This window comes from Rhinopithecus bieti, unplaced genomic scaffold (assembly GCF_001698545.2).
Source record: "Rhinopithecus bieti isolate Rb0 unplaced genomic scaffold, ASM169854v2 scaffold_5626, whole genome shotgun sequence".
NCBI classification, from domain to species: Eukaryota; Metazoa; Chordata; class Mammalia; order Primates; family Cercopithecidae; genus Rhinopithecus; species Rhinopithecus bieti.
The window spans coordinates 2,836,330-2,857,658 of record NW_016805666.1 but is presented as its reverse complement, the minus strand read 5'-3'; the positions used below and the strand labels follow the sequence as shown (position 1 = coordinate 2,857,658).

At 38.0% G+C, this 21,329-nt stretch overlaps 1 protein-coding gene across 4 annotated transcripts in view; it reads right to left on the bottom strand.

Moving 5' to 3' along the window:
- TPRG1 (tumor protein p63 regulated 1) overlaps positions 1-21,329 on the bottom strand; it is a 150,880-nt gene that overhangs the window by 88,146 nt on the left and 41,405 nt on the right. For 3 of the 4 annotated variants that reach the window (XM_017873379.1, XM_017873378.1, XM_017873382.1), the window contains 2 exons: positions 19,764-19,994; positions 11,952-12,043 (listed from right to left, as the gene is read on the bottom strand). In XM_017873379.1, the coding sequence (XP_017728868.1) occupies positions 11,952-12,043; positions 19,764-19,985 (314 nt within the window). In that variant the 5' untranslated portion in view covers positions 19,986-19,994. Of the gene's footprint in view, positions 1-11,951; positions 12,044-19,763; positions 19,995-20,198; positions 20,242-21,329 lie in introns of those variants that run through there. The other variant, XM_017873381.1, reaches the window with a different exon arrangement.

The following is a 21,329-nucleotide window of genomic DNA, read 5'->3' as shown; positions in this document are numbered from 1 at the left end:
CACTTGTTTTCTTTACAGGACCAGGCAATTTTGCTCTCTCTACTGCACTACCATCAGTAAGAGGATATTTTAAATCCTACACAAAAGAAAGGAATCTGGACACATGCCCATCCTTCTCTCTTTCCCACAAAACCGCTGAATAGCTCAGGTACTCTACAGCACACCAGGAGCTAGCAAGAGGCCCCCCCGACCAGCCTTCTCCTCCTCCGAATTCACTTGAGGGGATTCACTTGATCAGAAGCCAAGGAAGCTGGCAGGAGAACAAGACCTCATTCTAAGGAGGCTGCAAGGAGGGAAGAACAGAGGGACAAGATAGAACAAATGTACACACCTTGCCACCTCCATTGCTTTATTATTTTAAGCAGGAGAGAGATCTGCCTACTGTAGTATGTTCGTTACAGCTTGTATGGTAGAGGGGACACAGCCCAGATCGGGCAAACCCAAGATGAGGCAATATGCTATAAAAATACTCAGAGGAATCCCATGGAAGCCCAGCCACTGCACAGCTGGGCTTCCTGGCACCCGGAAAGGCACAAGGAGCAAAAGCTACTCTCTCAAGAGTCGTCTCTGTCATGCTTCCGGTGTCTCTCTGTACACCTCATGTTTCTCTTGACTGGTGTATGCCTTCTACTACCATAAATATTCATTCCTCTTTACTTCCTTCTTGCCTGTGGCCTTTGTTTCCTTAGTCCTGACTGTATGTGAATTTTCAGATCTGCTCTCAAAACTAACTGTGGTATCTCTGTATCTCTCAGTTCAGATTCCCAAGATAGATAATTTTGTTCATCCAGATCATTTCCTTAAGCTCTCGCTTTGGGTCACAGGCTGTCTAATGACTTAACCTCTCTTTGTCCAGTCAGCTATGGCCAAAGGCTGACGTTCCACCACAGAAAATAGGAACTGCCTTCCAGTTAAGAGCAGTTTATTCTTTTTAAGAATTGTTTTAGCTATTCTTTTTTTGGTCCTTCCACACACATTTTAAAATAAATGTGTCTATACCTACAAAAATATCTTGCTTAGATTTTGATAGGAATTGCGTTTGATTTGTATTTCAAATTCGAAGATAACTGACATCTTTACTATGTTGAGTCTTCCAATCTACAAACCCAGTATGCCTCTTCATTTATTTGGATCTTCTGTGATTTCTTTTATCAGCATTCTGTAGTTTTCAGTATACAAGTCCCATACATATTTGTGTGATTTGTACTTAAGTAATTCTTCTTTGTTTTGCATGATTACAAATGTTATTGCATTTTTAATTTCAGCTTTGACTTCTTTATAGCTAGTATATAAAAATATAACTGACTTACGGTGCTGATCTTATATTCTGAAAATTTGCTGAAATAATTTATTAGTTCTGGAAGGTTTTTTTGGTAGACTCCTTATTTTCTAAGTAGATTATCATGTCATATACAAATAGAGATAGTTAATATTTTTCCTTTCTGATTTGTATGCATTTTATTTTATTTTATTTTTGCCTTATTGTGCTGGCAAATACTTCTAGTATTACATTGAATTACTACAGTATTCAATGTAGTGAGAATGAATACCCTTTCTTTGTTCCAAATCTTAGGGGGGAACCATTAGACATTTCCCAACAGCATGATGTTACCTACAGATTTTATGCAAATTTTTCTATTAAATAGAGGAAAGTTTTCCTCTTTTTTGGTTTTATCATGAGTGGGTGCTGAGTTTTGTCAAATACTTTCTCTGCTTCCTTTGATATGATGATATGATTTACCTGCTTTGACCTGTTAATATGGTTGATTATATTGATTGATTTTCCAAATTGAACCTGCCTTGCATGCATAGAATATACTCACTTTTCACACCAATTTTTTTTTAAAAAACCCCTTAGAAGACAATGCACTGTTTGTAAATCAAGCAGCATGTTTACTCCTAACAGGCTATAAAAGTTGTTTGTATAACTGCTGCTAAAATGTTCTAAAAGTGTTGATAGCTTCAGTATTAAGACTGAGGTCTTGTTTGCTTTAAGGAAACACACTGGCAGGCTCCTAAATAATGAAGACTATGTTTAAATTATTGAGCAATTATTTCTAGAACCTAATGCATTTCTAACAATGTCAACACCCTATTTGATATCCTTCAGTAACTTAAGACAGAATGCCTATAGTGGCCATGAAGGCAACATAAGAGCAATGGTGTGCTGTAAATATTAAACAAGTTCAAAAATAATCATAATAATAATGTCTAGACTTTATTACCTTGGTATAAATAACTGTCATAACTGATTTCAAGACACCAAGGTGAGGTTCCTGAACAAGAAGTTGGAAGAGACACCCATAGATGGCTCTCATGAAGGGGTGAGAGCTGGTTCCCACGCACCGTTGCACACTGCGTTAGAGAATAAAGAGGGGCTGGTGTAAGGCAATGGGCAGTGGCAATGTGTTGGCAAGCTGGGAGCTCACAGCCTTTCTGAAGACATTCAAAATTAGATTTAAAAAAAAACATGGAGCAGAGTGGAAATGGCCTGTGGATCCCCAGTTTGTGACTCCAGAAGAGAATATGATCCAAACTCCTTAGACTAGCATTCAGAATTTTTTTACATTCTCATTCTTTCCTAATTTTCTAGCTTGTTTCTAGTTCTCTCACTCTTGCTCACTATAATCCGGTCACATTGAATGGTTTGTGATTCCCTGAGCCCCTCTCTGTTACTCTGCACGTATTCTTCTCTCTTTGGGAATATTTTTGTTGTTCTTGTTGTTGTTGTTCGAGACGGAGTCTCGGAGTCTTGCTCTGTCACCAGGCTGAAGAGCAGGGGCGCGATCTCCACTCAGTGCAACCTCCACCTCCCCGGTTCAAGCGATTCTCCTGCCTCAGCCTCCTGAGTAGCTGGAACTACAGGCCGCGTCACCATGCCTGGCTAATTTTTGTATTTTTAGTAGAGACAGGGTTTCACCATGTTGGCCAGGATTGTCTCAATCTCTTGACCTCATGATCCGCCCACCTTGGCCTCCCAAAATGCTGGGATTACAGGTGTGAGCCACCGCGTCTGGCCTTCCAGGAATGTTTTATACCATCACTTCTTTTGGAAATCCCTTCTCCTTTTAAAATCTTGATGTCTTCTTTACCTAATGTAACAATACACAGTGAGTTTTATGTTCCCATGGAATCATTTGTAGGGCCATATATCAGCATGTATCATATTCTGTTGTGACTTTGTTTACGTGTCTTTCTTTCTCACAAGACTGAGAGCTCCTTGAGGATAGAAAATGTGTCTTATTTATCACTGTACGTTCATCATTTAGGGCAGAGTTGGGTTTACAGAGATACATAAATAAATGTATGAATGAAGGAATATAAATAAATACTGCTACTAATAATAGTAATAAAAAGCCAACTCTTACAAGACATAACATATGGCAAAAAAAAAAAAAAAAAAAAACCTTTTGTCAGTATTGTACATTATTAAGTAATGCAAGCATTGAAATAACCCTCTTAACATCCCCATTTTATAGATCATAAAACTGAGCCCCAGAGGACATAAGAGATTTGTACAACCATGGCGAAATAGCTAACTGATGGAGCTAGGCATTTCGCTGCATCAGACTCCTTTCACCTCTTGACTTTTTCTGAGTCCTCCCTAATTGGTAGTAGTCATGAGAAAATAAACACTTCCAAGTACATTTGTGACTGTAGCAACTAAGTGCCCCCACTGTCTTATAATGCAGGTCACTCAGAGACCATTAGCCATCAGGATAAGGTTGCTGCCATGGTGAATTTATAGAGAAAAGCAATGTGTTTAATTAAGTGGTTGTCAAAAACACCCACCCAGTATAAATGGATTCTGGCAAGAGAGATGCTTTTGTTGCTGCCAGAGTCCTGCCACAGGTCATTAACATCTTGATAGATTTGAGGCACTTTCTAGCCTGAATGCTTTCACCCGAAGACAGAGGCAAGTCTTACTGGGCTTTGAGTTGCTTGGAGGCCCATGGACACGGAGGCAGGACACAACAGATGGACCCTGCTAGTATCAGCCAAGGGCTTCATACAGTGGATTACTTGATCAGAACTAAATCTGAGCCAAGTGTGTGGTAAGTTCTGAGCCCAGCCATATGCCACACACTGTACTAATCACTGGGAACTAGGCTGAGATATGCTGAATATAAGTGAGTCAGAACCAGGCCCTGCCTGAAGGAGTGCCTTCTTCACAATGTGCACAAGGAACTACACTGTGTCGTATCATGTGAGCGCAAAGAAGGGAGATAAGGTTATTCCGGTTGAATCAATATGGAAAGGTTCTGTGGAGTTGTTATCCCTGAATGACAGGAGAAGCCTGGGTCAGCAGAAAGAAGGGAGAGGCATACAAAACAGAGGAAACAGGGTGAGTGCGATCATGAGGCCAAGGGATAGCACCAGAAATTTGGGGAAACAGCAGGCAGTTCAATTTGACTGATAGAATTTGTAAAGGCTCATAATAGTAAGTAAGGCTGGAGAGAGAAACTCAGTCATGACATACAAGGGCTTGCGGATGCAACAGACATATACGGAAGCAGTGAGAGCCCACTGAAATTCTTATGCGTGAACATGAGAGTGATCTGGACCAGCATACTTCTCAAATTTTAATGTGCATAGGAATCAGTTGGGGATCCTGTGAAAATGCAGATTTTTGTTCAGTAGGCCTGGCTGGGGTGGGGACCAAGGGTCAGCATTGCTAAAAAGCTCCCAGGCAATGCTGGTGCTGCTGAATTCAGGACCACACTTTAAGTAGCAGGGGTCTAGACTAGATGAGCATGTACAAAAATCCATGGTGCTGAGTAGAAGATGCAATTCAGAAATGGTAATTTCCATAGTACTTTTATCATTCGGTTCCTTATGATTTAATAAGGATTAGAAATCCCTGATTTCCAGGTTTTTTTTTTTATCATTTTGCTTTTAATTATTGGTAGTAGTGTTTTATTATATAATTAGTTTAGCAATCCTGATAACATAATGAGACTGTGACAAGGTAAAAGTGTGATTGGCTTTAGTCCATCAGCATTGCCCACCATCCCTTACAGGCATTTAACTTTTTTGTTTTTCCTGGTCAAAGACTAAATAAAGTCAAATGAACAGCAAAAATCAGAGAAAGATCTGGAGAGGAAAAGGTCTCTGAACCTGCCCAATGAACCCCTGATCCTCTTCCCTGCAAAAAAAAAAGACAGTCAACAAAGAAAACAGACACAGGAACAAAGATTATTTAACCAATTTGAACTGAAGTGATCACTGTATTGGGAGATGAAAAAAAAATCACAAAGGCAGCAAGAACAGTGTAATGAGAAGACAACTAGCCTGGGAGAGAGGTGTCATGAAGTCAAGCCCTCCTGTGACCCTTAATAAGTGGTTGCCCTTCGACAGGTCATTTAATCTCTGGGTTTCTTCATCCGTAAAATAAAGCCAATAGTTCCTCCCTGCCTGCTCCCATCCATGGGTCTGTTTGAGAATTGCATAGGATCGTAGGTGTGAAAGCGATCATACACAGTGTCGCTTTGGGGACCAGGATACTTAAAAGAGGCAGCCCTGTGCCTGGAAAACAGTCCCTGATCACCTATTCTTCAATATTCCTTTGTCTCCCAGGCTGCCCTTCTTTTTATTTAAAGATCTAATAGGGCCCTTTCTTCCGCAGAATCTTTCTAAATTAAGCACAGATACCCTTCACACTTCCACTTACTGCACCAAATCCAATAAAAAACATTCTCTGTTTTCAAATAAGTTTTGCAGGGGAGATCCAGCCAGTATGCTCTTCAGGGAATACCAAATATGAAAGAGGCAGCCCTTGTCCATCGAAGATTACAATATAATACCGAGGCACAATATAATACCACTTTGCACAACAGTGGAAAGGCTATTATGGCAAAAGTGAAGGCAACATACCAGGTTGGAACCTTATTCCTGCAACTTTAGAGCTGTGTTACTCTTCTGAGCCTAGATTCTCTCATTTATAAACTGAAGGTAATGTTTCCTACCTCAGACTATTACTGTAAAGATTAATAGAAATGAAGAGACTTTTTAAACCAGAAAGTGCTATAGAAATATTATTATTGTAGAAATAGCCAAAAATAAATGGGGATGCTTCATATAGCTTCATTTATCTTTCCAATCGTAAAGTCTTACTCTGCCCCACTGATAGATATTTCCTACTTGGAGATTCAGTTTTGAAAGAATAATAATAAACCCTTACATTTGTGTGTCATTGACAGTTTGGACAGTAATTGTCTGATAATAGATGAACGATTGAGTAAACTTTATAAAAACTACATGGTAATCAGTAAAAATATAAAGAAAAAACTAAGAGAAGTTCCATTTAGAGAAGATCATAAAAATTATATACATTTGCACTTTTCACAATAACAAAGAGATAGAATCAACCTAAATGTCCATTAATAATAGACTGGATAAAGAAAATGTGGTACACATATACCATGGAATACTATGCAGCCATAAAAAAGAATGAGATCATGTCCTTTGCAGGGACATAGATGGAGTTGGATTTGGAGGTCATTATCCTTAGCACACTAACACAGGAACAGAAAACCAAATACCCCATGTTCTCACTTGTAAGTGGGAGCTACATGATGAGAACACATGGACACATAGGGGAACAACACACACTGGGGCCACCAGAAGGTAGAAGGTGGGGGAAGGGAAAGGATCAGGAAAAATGACTAATGAGTACTGGACTTAATACCTGGGTGATGAAATAATCTGTACAACAAACCCCCATGACACAAGTTTACCTATGTAACAAACCTGCACTTGTACCCCTGAACTTAAAATAAAATTAAAAATAATTATATGCATTTGTTCTCATAATAGCAAATGCATGGACATCAAAACATTTGGTGCATTTTAAGTGCTCAATAAATGTCATTATTAATATGTGACAATTTTTGGCAAGAATGCATAAATATAAGCTGGAATAATATATATGTATCTCAAAAATTAAAAGTGGATGTGCTTCTTTCAAGAATAGTAAATATCTAATGAACTAAAGGAATCTAGATAGAAAGGAATCTAGATAGGAATCTAGATAGAAAGGAATCTAGATAGGAATCTAGATAGAAAGGAATCTAGATAGGAATCTAGATAGAAAGGAATCTAAATATCTAATGAACTAATGGGGAATCTTTGCACAACAGAGGAAAAACTACTAAAACAAGGACATACGAAATCGAACATTAAAGCAAAAAAGGACATATTAAAACAAATTCACCAATTAAAAATACTAAAAAGACAAACTCTATCCAAGTTCACCCAGCTTGACTGATAGTAAGTAGTAGATCCAGGATTCAAAGCCAAACCTTCTAATTCCGAATTCAGTGCTTTCTCTATGACACCTGGCTGACTCTTCAACTTCACTGTGATTCTACTGTCTATATGTTACGCATAGACAGTCCGATTTCACATATTAATTACACTGAAGCCCTGGGATAGACACCAGGTGGACTTGGGGGAATAATGAAACATATTTTCAGTATCTTTTACAAAGATGAAGAGCAAGAATTACCGGTTCTTAGATACCTTAGGTAACTACTCTCAACGAGGAATAAGAAGAATCAGAACAACAATCCAACACGACCACTTCACACTAACGTGTGTGGAGGAAGGCGCTGTCTCCTCCTGTCTCTTTAACCATTGTAGACAAAGACACCTCAAACACATTCTGCTGAAGAGCCACTTTATTGCCATCATATCATACTTTTTGAGATGCCGTAGAGTGTCAAGACGCTCTTCTTGGTGCCGGCTTAATGGATCAGTTCTAAACGCATACACGTAATTTTTAAAATAATCGTTCTGTTTCAGAAGGGGCCAATAAAAGGGTAATAGGAAACTGCAAGGTGGAAACAAATACTATCCTGCCTTTGTAGCTGTATATAACACTCCTGGATGAGCTGGGCTGGAGGCCTGAATCCCAACTGGAGATTCATCAGAATTCTCTTAATGATGTCAGCTAAACTGGCATCTAGCTGAAGTTTAGGGCTACATCTTTCCAGGGCCCTTCTTGGACTCTCTGTTTATTCTCTTTGTGTTCTCTTCCCAAGTGCCTGCAAACTTGTTTTTCTGATTTTATTGAATAATGTGTCCATGTCGATTTAGAGAATCACAAAGCAGCTTACCTGAATTAATTTGAGTACCACTTCTTGGAAAATGACTTTACGAACTTAATGTTAGTAAAATAAACAACATATGCATTGTTTTATTCTTCTAAACTCTGAAAAATTCTCATTTCTGATTCACATCTAGTCCCAACAATTTTAGATGAAAGGTTGAGGGCCGATAATGATCTTTATAAAACGGAAATTGATTGTACTTTCTCAACCCTTCAGTGCCTCCCCATCACATATGGGATAGAATCTAAGTTCTTTAACATGATGCAAAGGACTTTAGGCTCTTTTCCAGTCTCTTCTCTTGACAATTCCCACCTTGCCCTCCTACATCAAACTATTTCTGATCAAAGGAGTCTGATCAAACATGACTAAAGATTGAGCTGAGTTCATCAATCAACTCACCCCTGCATCTTTGGAAATAATTAGAACCCAATCAGCCTCAAGGCCAATGCAGGGGTGCAGTCTATTTCCTTGCTCTATCACTTAGACATTCCTCATTTGGGTACTTCATGTTCTCCAGCCCACATTCCTCATTTATAAAATGGGAATCACAAAATCAACAAAGTTGTTGTGAAGCTAACATAAGTTCACAGATGTGAAAATAATTTATAATGTGCTATACACAGTAATAGGGCTTTTACTCCCATCATTCTGAAATGGGAATCCTGTTCCAAAGCCAGACACGCGAGACAGGCAGCCAGGTTGCTAGACAAGCAGCCAGGTGGGTCCCATCTCCATGGAATGAGCTAAAAGTTAATGTGCATGAAGCTCAGTCATTTTTGTCATACATAAAAGAGAATCTTGTGTGGTTGGTGAGGCTAGGGCAGTTGGTCCACATTACAGCTCCTATAATTCATAAGAACTAAATAAATGGGTCTCATTCCATTATAAAAAGGAGCCAGGAGTAATTGCAAGCTCTCACCTTTCTGGGCCTGCATGTTCGTTTATTTTGTTTAGTTTTTTTGTTTTGTGGTTGCTGTTGGGGGAGTTGGGATTTTGTTTATGTGTTCTCATTGTTGTTGTTTTGCTTTTCCCTACCTTGGTGTGCTAGAATTTTCAAACACACAAACAAAAGGCTTAAATATGAAAGGCCATTTAAATCCTCCATGAATACTCCTCTTTTTGACAATTATTTTTTCTCATTTTTCTGCTTGAAAAGTAACAGTGGCTAGACTAGGAACCTTATTTATTTGGACCAGATGCCTGAACCATCGTCTTTACAACTAGCAGCTCTTTCCATTGCATAACACATCTCGGAACCCACGAAGCAAAGAAAATAAACTGTCAAATTCTCACTATGGCAGAAATGACTGAAATCAGAACTTTTCCAGAAAGTAGGTTTTAATAGGGAAGCGGAGGTAAAGGATTTTGGCAGAGAGAAGACCAAAAAGAACACCAAGGGAACTACGATTTAAAGGAGATGGATAGGTTGGTTCCAAAGTGCAAAGGAAGAAAGTCTGCAAGCAAACAAGCAAATATGCTAGTAAGAAGTTGCATGTGTGCAGGACTCATCCCTCATTGTTGTAGTTAATTTAAATACCTACCACAAAACAAAAGAGAAATGTAAAATAAGTTTCTAGATAGGCCTTACCAACTTTTGAGCTTCCTATTAGGTTCAAGCTGGGTTCAAAGTTTGGGTCTTTGGGGGACAGCTGTTCATATTTTTCTGAAAACTACTGGTGTTACCAATCATTGTAGTTGATGTTAAATCAAGCATGCAGAATTGTAGTGCTAAGCTTCAATACAGTTCATACAGTCTGACTTAGCTTTGGACAATTTACACCGACACATCTTTATAATCACTGAATAAAAATTATCAAGCAAATAAAAAAGCATATTTCTATATAAACAAAACTAATTAAAATGTGCAATATTAAAGAAATTACCAGTTTTATTATCTGAGAACTCAACAATAGCCCTGACTAGATTTAGAAATACCGCATTTATGTATTCTTTCTTGTAAGGGAGTTGCAGTCTAGAAACAAATTAGTTAAGTGTTTATTACTGATTGGATCTCCAAAATCTATGTTGACACCTACTCTAATCAAGGCTGACTATTCATTTGCAGAAGTCAAATTTCACTCTGGATGGAAAGTGGGGAGTGGGAAATGAAATGAGTGTTGGTAAAAGTGAATTAGGAAAAAGCCTGAATTACAGAGTTTTCTTTTCATTAGTGGTAACCCAGAAATGACAGAGATGGATAGGATAGAAATAAAGGCGAACGCTACGAAAAAGAGTCTCTTACTAATAGTTATTACTTGTGAACTAAGAGAGACACTAACTGCTATTGAAAGTCCATGTGCTGGGCATTTTGCTAATTTACCAATGTTATCTCACTTGGTCCTCTCAAGAATTCTTCAGATACATACTATTATCTCTATTTTATGCGTGAAGAAACAAAAACCCAAAACTGACAGATAGGTTGGTGTCTAAGACTTCATTTGTATTTAATGCCTGGAACGCATTTGGAACAATAGTATAAAATGGTGATCAGTCAGATGAACTCACAGGTGATAATGGTGCTACTTCCCACTGATTGAAAAATTTGTTCTGCTGGCCTGGATGGTAAAACATTCAAGTGTTGCCCTCCTGAAACTTAGCCTAACAAGACATCCTGCCCAGGAGTTAAAGATTAATGATTATTTGCTCAAGGCATAGGAATCACTGAGCTTCTCTGCCGAACCCTTTTGTAATCAAGTTACCAAGCCAGGGCTGGGCCTGTAATCTCAGCACTTTGGGAGGCTGAGGCAGGTGGATCACGAGGTCAGAAGATCGAGACCATCCTGGCTAACATGGTGAAACCCCCCCGTCTCTACTAAAAATACAAAAAATCAGCCGGGCACGGTGGCGGGCGCCTGTAGTCCCAGCTACTTGGGAGGCTGAGGCAGGAGAATGGCGTGAACCCGGGAGGCGGAGCTTGCAGTGAGCAGAGATCACACCACTGCACTCCAGCCTGGGCGACAGAGCAAGACTCCATCTCAAACAAACAAAAAAAGTTACCAAGCCAGAAAACAGAACTTACTAAATTAATCAAGTTTCTGAACTGGGTGGTCTAATCAAATTATCTGTTTAATATTAAGTCTTCTGTAGTAAAAAATAATTGCCTTTTTCTCTTATTATGGGGGTATTTTACTTACTATTATAAAGACCACGGTATTAATATTTACTTGGCGGGTAAAGAGATGGTCACACAAACAATATAATTTCTGGGAAGGCTAGAAATATAACCATCTTTGTGGTGGTACCTGCAATCAAAGCTCTTACAGGTAAGGTAATCTTTGGGGGAATGCAGGCAGTTATTGAAGCAATAAGGGCTTGAATGTTAGACTCGGTTTTTATTCTAACTCTGGAAACGCACCTGTCTTAGCTAGCTTCATGATTTCCCTGGTTTTCCTGTTCATATGATTGTATGTAAGATCAAATTCAAAGTGTCTATGTTGATTTTATCTATCTTCTTTCCCAGACTTACTTTCTGTGACACCTAAAATGAGATGAGTAGTAGTTCAATGTGTTTATGGGGGGAGTGATTTTAAATAAGAGAGATTAGAATGAGAGAATTAGGAAGCCAATATAACAGTCTTTGAGAGTGGTGATACATGCCTGACCTAAGGTAGATGTAGTGATGGTTGAGTGAGGGGACCAACTCAGAAAACAGTTACAGGAGTCATATCATCTGGTCATACCATCCCCATGGAATGCCAGAAAATGTGACTAACCTGATAATCATTTATCTTATGTAGCAACCAGACAAATTCTACCACAGGTTCATCTCCTATTTTGTTACAGTGATGTCAAGGAAAACGCTGTATTTCCACGGCCCTTCACTCGGCTGTAACTACTCACTTTGTCAAGAGCCAGAAGCCTTGAATGGTCTCTCCAGAAGTCTCAGCTACGTGACCTTTCAAGTCTTCCATGGCAGTCTCAATGGCCCCCGGCTAGATGGAAAGAAGAAAATACCTAGTTTAGAGCAGACTTAGCCCACTTTGCTCTTACGATTAGTTAGTATACTCCAACAGCTTCTCGGGAAAGCTGGTCACAAAGGATATAGTTTATTCAGTTGCCTGTATGCTCGTATGCCTAACTGCCTTCCAGAGAACTTAGTCTTGAACTCTAGCAAGCTTTTCTCCCTGGGTGGAGAAAAAGTGGTCTAGGCCCCATCTTCTAAAATCTTACTCAGATTTTATTATATAAATGAAGACAGCCACTTTCAGAGGAACAGTTTTCCCAAACAAGCATTATAAAGTTCAAAGCCTTTAGGAATCTGTACATTTTTAAATTAAACCTTTTTTCTCTTCCTAGAGCACATGTCAATAAAACACAAAATAACCTTCCAACGCTCTGACAATAAATTTTAGCTGACTCAGGGAGATAAACTCGGTCTGTCTCCTCACCTCATTTTCTGCATCCTTCCCCGAACAGGTGTTACTACTTGTAGGCCCAGCCTTAGCTTAAAGATTGATTGCCATCTGTTCTAGCAAGTTCATAGACTCTCTAGCTCAATGACGCTTAAATTTCAATGCCCATCAGAATCACCTAAAGTATGTGTTAAAACATAGATTTCTGGGACTATACCCAGAGATTTTTATTCTGCTGGACCAGGGTGGGACCTGAGAATTTGTATTTCTAACAAGTCCTTGGGAGCCACTCATGGTGTGGAGGCTGCACTAAAAGAACCACTGCTCAAAGGTACTTCGACAGAGAAGGTTGTGCCAACATCAGTCACCTCCAGTGACCCCACTGGCAGGGCTAGATGACTCTGGAGGGGAGTTGCCTATGACTCTATGACAATTTTCCCTACACTCAACCTCTGCTCCCTGTGATGCAGTCTGACTCTTCCAGTCCCACTTGTCCTCTCAAAGATAATACTTCCTTTGATGACTCAACATGGGTATTTTTTGGGGTCTCTCTTCCTGTATTCACATAATTTTGGTCTCAACAAATATAACTTAGTAGTGAGACTAATATTTTTCAGAAGAAAAAATTGTTAAGTAGAGTTAAAGAGTAATGAAATAATCCTAAAATAAGCATTTTATTGAATGCTTTTATGCCAGGCACTCTGCCAAAGATATGTGAAGATGAATATAATCATGTAGAATTTTTAAAACCTTATTTGCCTCGCTTATGGAAAATAATTGGCAAAGCCTATCAAAATGGAAAATGATCTATCCTTTGATCCAGATTTTCACTTCTGTGAAATTATACTAAAGAAATTTTTGCATATATACAAAATGACATATCTATAAAGTGTTCTTTGCAGCCTTGTTTTTGGATAGCAAAAATTTCTGGAAGAAAACCCACAAACATCTCTCAATAAAGAACTATGGATATATATTATAGGATACATTCATACAATGCAATATGATGAAGTTATTAAAGGTGTGAAGAAAATTGTGTTCATATGGAAAGATTTTTAAATGTATTATCAAATGAAAGAAAAAAATGATCAGAAGAGATGGTAAAATATGCCATTTTCTGTATAAAAAGGAGGAGAGGGAATAAAAACAAATATTTGTATTTGCTTCTCTATGCCTAAAGTAACTCTTGAAGGATATATAGAAACTATTAACATTGATTCCCTATGGTTCGCAAAAAATGTGATGAAGATAGAAGATGAAGGTGATGTTTTGCTGTATACCTTTTAAAAAGTTAGACACAAAAAATAAAGCATGTTCTTTACAGAATGAATTGGTAGCCTCTGGAGTTCTATCAATCTTCTCACTGTGCAGTTCTTATCTTTAGTAAAAATGTAGGTCGAGCCCTTATAGAACACAGAAGGAAAATATACCCAGATACAGAATTGTACTCTCCCCCATCTTACTATTATAGTTACTATAATAAGTTAACTTTAGTCATTCAGTGCCAAATATAAAAGTGTAAATACATTGACTTGTGTCTGGGACATTAAAGTTTAAATCTCAGCCTTTCTTATGAGGATCCACTATACACCAGTTTGTCATTCTACACATCAGGTTGCTCATTTATTAGATGGATAAGATAATAACTGTAACTGAGTCATGCTACAAAACACTATATATATTACATTATTATATATAAAATGATAAATACTGATTGATAAAAATCTTTATCATCATTCCCATTATGGCTGACATTATATAGAAGGAAAATAGTTATACCAGAATTTGGGGATCAAATGTTTACTGTAATTGAATAATCAGCTCTGAGACATCATTCGGCCTAAGACAAACAGGGAAATATGGTGGAATAATATGTACACATCATCCGACACAACATAACAGGCAATATTGTCTTTTATAGTCTAGCACTGAATAGTTTTAGTTAAAGCAAACCTACTGGGGGAATTCTGAAAACATATGTGTTTGTTTCCTTACATTTCCTTGAGCTAGACTAGCCTGAGGCCAGTTGTCACACAAACGATGTTCATGTCTGTGCTAATTTTTCTCCATGTAATGAGCTCCTTAGCTAAACAGAAGTGGTATAGAAAAGAATGTCTGTGTAGACTCAGACACTTGGGTCTCTCTTGTCATGTCCAGACTGGAGTCACTTTGCAATGAACACACAAAGTAAGAAAATCAGCTTTAAATCAGATGTGATTTTTAAAGTCAAAGCAAATTTGTCTTTACCTGAAAATGAAGGGAATGTATCGTATCTCATTGTGGTTAGTCCTCTGCTCTCATAAAGAAAAAAAAACTATGTTTTAATAATCTTCACAGGATTTCAGGATTGGAGGGAGTCAAGAAACCTTTTGCCCAGTGAGGTGACTATTTTCTACACCAGAAAGAAGCCCACACTGGCAACAACACAACCAATATATTTATTTGTTCCCAATGTGAGAGCAAGACACAGGGAACCCTATAGCAAGAGAAGAGGGAAAGAGAGTATGAAAGCCAAATTAGTGTCATGGAATCTATGACATCTTGCTACACAATGGGAAGTCCTGAACCTGCTTATTAAAGTCTCGTTGCTCACAATAGAACACAGACTATAAAAACGCCACGGGGAACCGTTAATTAAATATTAAAAGATCAAATAGTTTCAGTCCCATTAGTTTGTATGTAATTTACATTCTCGAGTATAAATTTAGAGATAATTCCCTATCCCAAATCGCTTTCAACTTTCTGATAAGGTATCTGCAAATATAGAGGCCTACAGAGAGTTTAAAAATATCTTTCCCCATGTGGACTAAGTATTGTTCCTTTCATAAGAAGTTGCTTTTGAATATCAGTCTCCACAACCAAGAAGATTATCATAATATACCTTTAGTTATTAGCCTTGAGGGGTACTTTTGTTCAGAGAAGCCACTGGGCTTTTTTTAGATATGTCTAAGCAATAATAGCAGATGAACTAAAACCAAAGGAAAAGGTTATCCAAGCAGACTGATGGCAAGTGGTTTGGATCTTTGTTTCTGTGACCTTTCATTCATTTTCCAAAGTCAGAGGCAGTGGGCTGTGGTAGAAAGCATCGAGAGTTCTGGGTTCCAGGCCTGTCTTCTGGTTCTTGCATGGCCCAGAGGTTGCTGGTTGACCTTGGCACCAAGTCATACCTCATTTGTGTGCATCAAAGTTTGGATTCAATATTCCTCAAGACCCTTCTAGTGGGAGCTCCTAAGCTAAGTCAGAGGCACACAGTTTCAGAAAATAGATAATAGGTTGGAAGCCTGAGGAAAGGAAGTAACATCCCAGAGTGACCCATAAAGGACACAGGAGGTTTAAGGGGCCAGATATACTTGTTTTTATGATCCAGTATTGAGAGATGTGTTCTCATATATGAGGTTATGATGCTAAAATTGACTTGTTGGTCAATAGTTAATTTATGTGTCAGTCACCTCTTTGTAAATCTAATTTGTAATTCATATAATTGAGCTTCTTTCTGATTATGGCATTGGCTGTTTACTCCTAGCACTGGAGAAATTGAGCACTATCCTGCCACAGGGAGCCAGTGAGTAACTTTCCTTTCTAGCTTAAAAAATTTAGACAGGAAGAAACCTATATATACAACAAAAGTTAAATAAATTGTAGTACATTCCCATAGTTGGATATTATGAAACTATTAAAAATTGTATTATGGTAGTATGTTATTGAAATGGGAAATAATAGTTGGCATACAATCCCATTTTTACACAAGAAATTGTGTATATATAAGTGAAAGAAAAAAAGAATATGCACCTAAATATATAAGAGCAGATTTAATACATTTTGGTTAAATTTGGGCAATGATAATCTTTATTTTACTTTGCTTATTTACATTTTCTAATTTTTCTTCAATAAACCACCTCCTGTGCAATAATTTTAAAACATTTTAATAATATAAAATACCTGACCACGTAATTCCTTTACTCAATGACTACCCTTCTGAATGTACAACATACATACTTTAAATTCTTACTCCATGAGAAGTTGATTTCTTTTTAATTGAATCTAATTATAAATTGGGAAACTAGTTCGAGCCCTAGCTTTGCCACTTGCTACCCTCTTGGGCAAGTCAGTGGTCACTAACTACTGTGACATTGAGCAAGCAACTCCCCCTTCTCTGGGCCTTATTTTCCTTTGAGAACAAGTGTGTTGATTAGCTCACTGGTGCTCAAAATGTGGTCTCAGGACAGAGAGCATCAGTATCACCAAAGACTTTGTGGTAATCCAGAATATAATGTTTTGCATGGTAAAGATTGAGAAGCATATGACTATATCATCTGTAGATCTCATTTCAGCTTTAAGAAGTCATATTTTATCATGACTCTTTCATAGATTTGAATCTTTGAGACTCTTGATCTTATTGAATTATCCCTTGAGAAAATGAATTAGCTTCCTTTTTACTGCTACAGACCCTATATGTCTACATTTATATCTTACCCTGAAGATCAGGAAGAGGTCATGGGTATCTTAATGTTGTTTCCTATGACCAATTACAGAAAAGTGGATATAAAGTCAAGAAAAAAGAGAAAGCATTTATAACAACAATGAGATGCCATTTATAAAATATTGATAGATGTGTTATGCACTCTACTAAGAACTTTTACAAAGTTAGCTTATTTAAATTTCTATATAAAACTGGTGTTTTATCTATACTTTGTAGATGAGGAAATACATGCATATACATACAATACCCTGCCCCCCCAACCACACACACACACACTTCTCTCCAGTTTTTTTCAACTACCACCCATCAGCAGACTTGTGGTTTATAAGCTAGTAAAGCTGGATCTTTTTTTTAAGTTTATCGTTATAAATTTCAGTTAAGCCAACAGTTGTATTTCCATTGTTCTCCCTTGTGTGAATGCACATTTATTTTACTCACATGGCAATAAGAGCTCTTCATATTATGTGTGTTGGTCTGAAGGAGGGCAAATGCTGAGTACCTTGGAAAATCTCCCTATTGGTCCCCAGAGTCTTCAAGTTTACTTTAGATTCACTAATAATTAGAAGATTTTCCCTCTCAAGCTTTTGAGAACTTAAGATTGTTTTTGATACACCTAATAGATATTCTTCGAATTGATTGGAATGAGTCATTGAAAACACTTGTAAAGGAGCCATAAATTCTATTGTACATGGTTAGGAGAGTGTTGGACTTGGAGAAAGAAGATCCAGAATCAAGACCCGGAATCTAGCTGCAGCTCTTCCACAAACATTATATGACTTGGACAGGTCACTTCATTTTTCTCAAATTTCAATATGTTCATCTTTAAAACAAGGATGGTAAGCCCTCTCCTGCCTGCCTCCCAGTGTTGCTCTGGGGAATCAAACAGATAAAGGATGTGCGTTTGCTGTATAAGCTACATGGTGCAACACCAATACAATCATCATGTGTAGTGGATTTGGACTCTGTCAGTTTAGCTAAGCTGAAGCTACATTTTCTAGAATTGCTTTTTTGGGTGTGTTTCCAAATTAGGACTGCCAACAATAGACACCTGTGTAATATTCAAAAGGCAGAACTGAAACATAAGTTGTTTTCCCTGTTGAAGATCAGTGCAGGTCACCATGGACTGTGACAACTCATGTTCATGGCAACTGATATCCTGGTTTACCTGATGGCAAGGGGTAGCCCCTGTACCTGCATCTCCTTCCATCACAGTCAGGCTTTCTTTCTAAGATTTTCCTCTTCCTGGGCTGGCTAAATGTGTAGCTCAGTAATGAAAGCACTAGCTTCTAAAAGTGACCTCACATCATCAAGGTTAAACTTGGTGGCAGACAGACATAGGTTCCAGTATTTCCTCAGAAGTTAAACATTGTCACCAGAAATTCCAGTTTGTCCATGCAATTTTTTTCTTATTCCTTTTTCCCTATTTCCTCTTCACAACTGCCAACTGGTTGGCCTATTCTAACTTCAGGCCCAACACCAGATTCAGAGAAAACAATTTTCCATAGACTCAGCCAGCTCTCATAATAAATAAGTTCCCAATAATAAATCTCTTATTCTATATCACAGTGTGTTCTTCTATCATCAAACCCTGACATCATCAATATCAAAGATAGCACAACTCCAAGAGATGCTTTGATTTCCTTTGCAGCTATATCACACAGCTTAACTTTGCATATTGAATAAAGTTCACATACTTTGGAAAACAAACCATATGCTCTACATATGCAGAAACACTCACACAAACACACATATAGTATAGCACCTACTGAAGCATCTTGCACATAAGAGTATATGCAATGTTTAAACACAGACTCACACAGGCACACACACACACACACACACACACTCATTAAGTTGCTTTAGTTAAAACTTTACCTAAACCAAAGATATATTTTGAAAGCAACCAAATCAGGATTTATTAATTAAAGCTTTGGAAAGGTCACAAAACCCTGCCCCCAATTTTTTATGAGAATGAGTTGAAATACATTTTTTTCCAAAAAGAGATCTCCCACAGTCACATGAAAATGAGATGTTCTCTGTTGCTGTAGTGTAAACTCCCTGATTTTGCCCCCAATTGATCGTAGCCCCTAAGCTAACCATGACTGTGCTAATAAGAATGTTGAAGGATTGGAAAGAGGATCTGGAAGTAGGAGGAAGAGCTCAAGAGGGAAAGGTACTAGAAACCTATGAAGCACTCTCCACTGGATCCAAATGCTAAAAGTTAAAAATACTATTTTTTAATATCTAGATATACGAGCTCCCACCTGCTTACTTACCCATCCATCTACTTTCCCAGCTCCATTGCGCAGTTAAGAGAGCTCAGCTCCAGATGGTAGCTGTAGGTTTGAGATTTAAATTTACCTGCCCCCAAGTCGTAATATGAGCACCCCATTGTAAACCTTAGAGAGTCAGTGCATTCTTAGCAACACTCTCTACTCCATTATCCATATCTTTTCCACACAAACAATGAATACCCTCACCGGGTTAACAGCTTTGTATTCTAGCTACTATGGTGCTCTCCTTACAGAATATTAGTTCTTTGAGATCAGGTTTAGCATAAACACAAACTGAGGAACCAAAGTAGGAAGCTGGGGGACATACTTCTTAATACTATCTCTGGAATCTAAAATAGATCTTTAAATTCTCTAGAGTTCAGATCCTTCATCTTTAAATAGGGATAAGGATACCTACTTCATGATTATTATGACGATTACATGAAACAAATGTGAAGACGCTCGGTAAATATGTGATACGCAGAAGGATTTTAAGATGTTTTATGGTGAGTTTTTATGTAGTATTTAAGAGAACCAATAAATTTACCCGTGTAGCGAAGTACTTCCGTGAGATATAAGGCTGATGATAAGGATTGGGGTAAAGAGTAGATTTAATCACACTTGACTGCCTTGAAATCTGTCTTGGCATCGGGTCCTTGCCTGGGTCCTCTTCTTCCATCGATAGGTGGTCAGTCTCAGAGGGCTGGTCATCTCTCTCTTGCTTCAGGGACACAGCCTGGAACCCTTCAAAACTCCCAGTTGTTGACATTTCTTCAGCCTAAAACAAGGGCAGAAAAATCTCATTGGAAAAAATGTTACCTGTGTACCTGTGTCCTAGCTATGGCAAAACAGAATATGATGAGCAAATGGCATTCCTGAAACCTAAGAACACCCCTCGTGTTAACTAAACAGAGGCATTGGTGGATACAGCTTCATAACACAGATTTCTAAATACGATCCATAATCCTACAAGGTCATTTACCAGGAGAGTGAAGGAGAGAGTCTCCGGACAGAGAAAAGGAGTTTGCAAGTAGTTTCATTTTCTCATCTTTAATCCCAGGAGACAGGAACCTGATCAAGAGAAGAGCTGTATAAAATAATTACCAGACAATTTCTCTTCAAAATTGCATAGCATTTTTGGTTGAAAATTCACCAGACTGAAAGCTTAAGAGTTAAAAGCAATGATAATGCGTTTTCTTTTGTGCTTCTTGGGTAATAATAGAGCATAAGAGCACTTAGAACTGAACGTGTTTTAAACTGAAAATTCGAATTCTAAAAATTTATTCTAAGGAAATAATTTAGATGAATACCCAAAGACTCACACGCATGCACCTGCACACACAAACACAAACACACATACAAACACAGTTGTTCAGCTGGGCATGGTGGCTCATGCCTGTAATCTCAGCACTCTAAGAGGCTGAGACTGGTAGATCCCTTGTGCTCAGGAGTTTGAGACCAGCCTGGGCAACATGGTGAAACCTAGTGTCTACAAAAAATACAAAAAATTAGCCAGACATGGTGTCATGTGCCCATAGTCCCAGCTGCTCAGTAGGATGAGGTGGGAGGATCACCTGAGCACAGGAAGTGGAAGTTGCAGTGAGCCAAGATTATTCCACTGCACTCCAGGCTAGGCAACAGAGCAAGACCCCGCCTCAAAAAAAAAAAAACAACAACAAAGTTTGGTCATTACAACATCACATCTAATAGAAAATATACCACGTTATATGTAAAAGAAAACACACCAACCAATTTATATCTCATCAAAGAACACTGTGTATAAAAATAACATTAGACATTCATGCAACATTGTGTCTAACACTAAAAAATAAAAATAAAAAAGTATCCATCAGTAAGCAGTTGACTAAATAAAATATGTTGTACCATACTATAAAACACAAGTGTGAGTGTATATTTTCATCACCAAAAAATATCCAAATATATTATAAATGGAAAAAAGTAAGTTACAAAATATTATAAATAATATTATTCCAATTTGTTAAAATAATTTAGAAAGAAAGAGAAGAAAGATAAAGGGGAAAGGAAAGGAAAGGAAAGGAAAGGAAAGGAAAGGAAAGGAAAGGAGAAAGAAGAAACAAAGAAAGAGAAAGAA